The sequence below is a fragment of the Anopheles ziemanni genome, chromosome 2 (genome assembly GCF_943734765.1).
Source record: "Anopheles ziemanni chromosome 2, idAnoZiCoDA_A2_x.2, whole genome shotgun sequence".
NCBI lineage: Eukaryota > Metazoa > Arthropoda > Insecta > Diptera > Culicidae > Anopheles > Anopheles ziemanni.
The window spans coordinates 31,109,374-31,112,914 of record NC_080705.1 but is presented as its reverse complement, the minus strand read 5'-3'; the positions used below and the strand labels follow the sequence as shown (position 1 = coordinate 31,112,914).

Genomic DNA, 3,541 nt, shown 5'->3' with positions numbered 1-3,541 from the left:
CCGAAATTAGAAGCAAACCATACAAAGTGCCAGCGTCCCACGCCAAAATCACGTATTTCACAGTCTTCAGCTCTAGCCAGCTATTCACTATTAGTATGCATGACTTTCGTGTACGGTGCATGCTCGTTGGTACTCGTCCCCGTCCTTCCTACCACAGCCTGGCTGCGTCACAAAGACGACGAGGTTGGGGCCCTCGAACACGTCTCGCGCTCGCGAGCTGCCTGCTTGCGGAGGAGATTGCTTCGGTAGTCACCGAAAACGCGTGTCTTGCGACTGGAAGGGAGGAGACCGAGTGAAGCATTAGCATATCGGCATCAGATAAAACTTTGAAATAGTGCTTTCGATTCCTTTCCGCAGCTCGTTATTTTAATTCATGTTCGAGAAATGAGAAATAAGCTCACTCTCCGCGGCCGATGGTAGCGATAGCGGTGGAATCGCAAGCCCAGGGATAAGGTGGTGGAAATGGGTTGGTCGGAGGGGGGCTATGTGTATGGTTGCCTTTCGGAAAAACATTACCTCCTGCCTTGGAGCACGATTAGAAGTGCGCGGCTCCATCGATGTAAGTACATGCAATTATTTGTGCCACCTTTTCCGAGCCGCGGAAGAACTTTGCAGTTGAGGTCGGCTCGGTTGGGTTTTGGATTATTAATTTCCATTGTGTGCATACTCACGCCGAAGGAGTTGGAAAGCAATTTGCCCTCAGTCCTGGTCGTTCGGCGTCGCCTAAACAATGGAGGGCAATTCGGAAAATCGGATACCTTTCATCCCGTGCCCTCAGAGTAAAACAAGCTACGGCCGGGGAACGTTAGAGAAATGGCAGGACAACACGCTGTCCACCAAGGTCCACAAGTCGGAAGGTCTCGAAAGTTTCCTAACCTACACGAAAACCACTGGGAAACTATTGTCCTTCGTCGTTGCCGCTCAGCCCGGGTTCGAAGAAAGTTGTTGTTCGCCGGAAGGATGCATTGGAAACAATGACTTCATTGAATGTTTGTGTTCGGTCCCACCGTACGGTTCTCTTCCAACTACTTTCCCTGCGGTAAGTTACAAGCCCTTGGAACTGTCTGACGCTAGGAGCAAAGAAGGTATTCCAATTAAGGCATAATGAATTAGGAGAAGTACGGACCGCGCGCAGGAAAACCCCCGGAAGGCAGCACGATCCGATAGTGGCGCACCATTTATCGATGATATATCTTCACGGTCCACCAACCGTCTGGATTCCAAGCACCTTCCTGAGAGGGCCCAGGATCGGTGGATCGATGTCAAAGCAGGCTGCACTTCATTTACTTGGCCTTGGTCTAGGGAATTCGACGACGTGGCGTCGTGGTGGTCCCGGTATCAACACAGTCACACCCGCACCGGAGGTTTCGGAGTGAGGAAAACACGACACTGGCGTGTGTTTTCAGCTCGATAGGACAATAAATTTCCCGGATGCGGTGCGAATTAATCGCTGCATTTCGATGCGCACGTAGCGATAAGGGTTTCGATTCGAAGTTGGCCTACCACTGCTCGGCAGAAGTTGTCCTGCTGCACGTTTCGGACGACGGCCACATTGCTATTTAATGAAGCATAATTTGCGATCTCGGCTGATAGCGTCTAATGGAACGCATCGAATTTAGGGAATGGTTTTTCATCAAAAGTTTGTAGGAATCTCTTGGGCGAAACTCCTGCACCAAGCGGATTGATAAGATTTTATTACAATTTGAGGTAAGGACCACCGATTCCAAGTTTTCGAAACAATCAACCGAAGATGTTAGATTGTTGACTGGATTTTGTTACAGTTTGAGGTTAGGACCACCGAATTTAAATTCCACAAAAATAACAAAATGGGGTTTCTGTTGATTTTGTTAAAGTTTTGAGGTTAGGGCTAGCAAAGTCCTAGTGCCCAAAACTTCCTTCCAATTGAACAGTGCACCACTGCCCAACATCCTCAACCGTCGCAACCGGGCGAATTGGTGCCGGTTGGTACATTTCATTTGCATGTTAAAATAAACAGTTATGCGCTGTTGCATCGATACCGACATAATTTTAACATTCTTCTGAAGAAACCCTCCAGCGAGCCCGTTTTCCGGTTTTTCGTGTATGTTCGTGCCAACTGCAGAAACCGAAACCGCAAAACAAACCAAACGTGCTCCGGTCAAAGACAATCCGACCGCCGGGGTGTTAAATTATTTCTGCCCATTATCGGACGAACCCGCACCTGGACATGGGGGTGAAGTGGTCGCTGCAGTACAACCGACGCGGCTAGTGGGCCACTAATGAGCTAAGTCTGAGGTACCGATTCCTAGTAGTAGTAGGCCGACGAGAAAGCGAAAGAGGGAGGTCTTACCGTTTTGAGCGTCCCGTGAAGGGGAAGTCAGGGCTCGGAAGGACAAGCGAGAGGTGGGAACTATAAATATGATGCGTCGCGGGAAGTGCATCAACCATTGCAGTGTGAAACATCGCCAAAGGCACCCGTGAAGCAACATGATAGTAAGTAGTGTGTTGTGTGCTCTACCATTTCGATGCAGTTTTCTGGAGGTGCCCCAAAAACTCTCGTTTGTGTCGTTTTGCAGGGTGGAACCGTGTTCGTTGTACTGTTGGTGACGCTGGTGACGGTCCCGGTATCCCGCGGGATCACCGTGAGTCCGCACATTCCGCTCGGCACGACGCAGCACGTCATCTCGTCGCACACCTTCGACACGAAGAACCCGGAACCGTGGGGTAACAAGCAGTTCAAGGAGGTCACCATCACGCGGAACGTGCCTGTACCGTACCCGATCAAGGTCGAGCGGCACGTGGCCGTCCCGGTGAAGATACCGATCCCGATCGCCATCCACAACAAGGTGCCGATCATGGTCGAGCGCAAGATTCCGGTGTACGTGGAGAAGCCGATTCCGGTGCAGGTCGATCGGCCGGTGCCGTACGCGCTGCCGATCGAGGTGCCCGTCTTCCACCGGGTGGCGGTCGAGGTACCGAAACCGTACCCGGTCCACGTACCCCAACCGTACCCGGTGTACATCAAGAAGCCGATCTTTGTGAAGCAGAGAGCGCCCCAGAGGGCCACGGTGAAGCGTGTGAAGAAGAGCCCGAGAGTCGTCGTTACCAGGACGACCAAAGCGTGAAACAGTGGCAGCTGTTTTGCGTGTCGCTGAACCGGTTCAGGCAATCGGTTCGATCTGTCATTATTATTCGTCCATGTTGGATCGACGTTTGTTGCTTCTTGTTTATTGAGAAATAAAATGGTGCCCGTTTACCGTGACTATCTCCATTGTGCCCGTGTTTGTTCCAATAGTTTGCATTACCCGGAGTGTGTATCTGAGTGCGCTTGTGAAATGGTTTCGTTTGTTTGTTTGTTTACGTAAATAGTTTGCCACTGTTCGTATTTTTGCTGTTCGTCGACGGGAAAAATGTCGGCTGTTGTGTGTTCATTGCAAATATATGTACATCCTCAAGTTCAAGTACCTCACTTCACTAAAGTGTAAATATTGTTTGTTAGCGAACAAATTCCCCCCTCAGCCATCCGGTGGAGTCGAAGTGCGAATTCATTTCGCAAAGTGCT

At 50.4% G+C, this 3,541-nt stretch overlaps 1 protein-coding gene across 1 annotated transcript; it reads left to right on the top strand.

The window, feature by feature from the left end:
* Positions 1–730: 730 nt before the first annotated feature.
* On the top strand, positions 731–3,104 carry LOC131293370 (MAGE-like protein 2). The gene is made up of 2 exons (XM_058321449.1): positions 731–1,039; positions 2,556–3,104. Exons 1-2 carry the CDS (start codon positions 731–733, stop codon positions 3,102–3,104), a joined length of 858 nt encoding a protein of 285 aa, XP_058177432.1.
* The last annotated feature ends 437 nt before the right edge of the window (positions 3,105–3,541 follow it).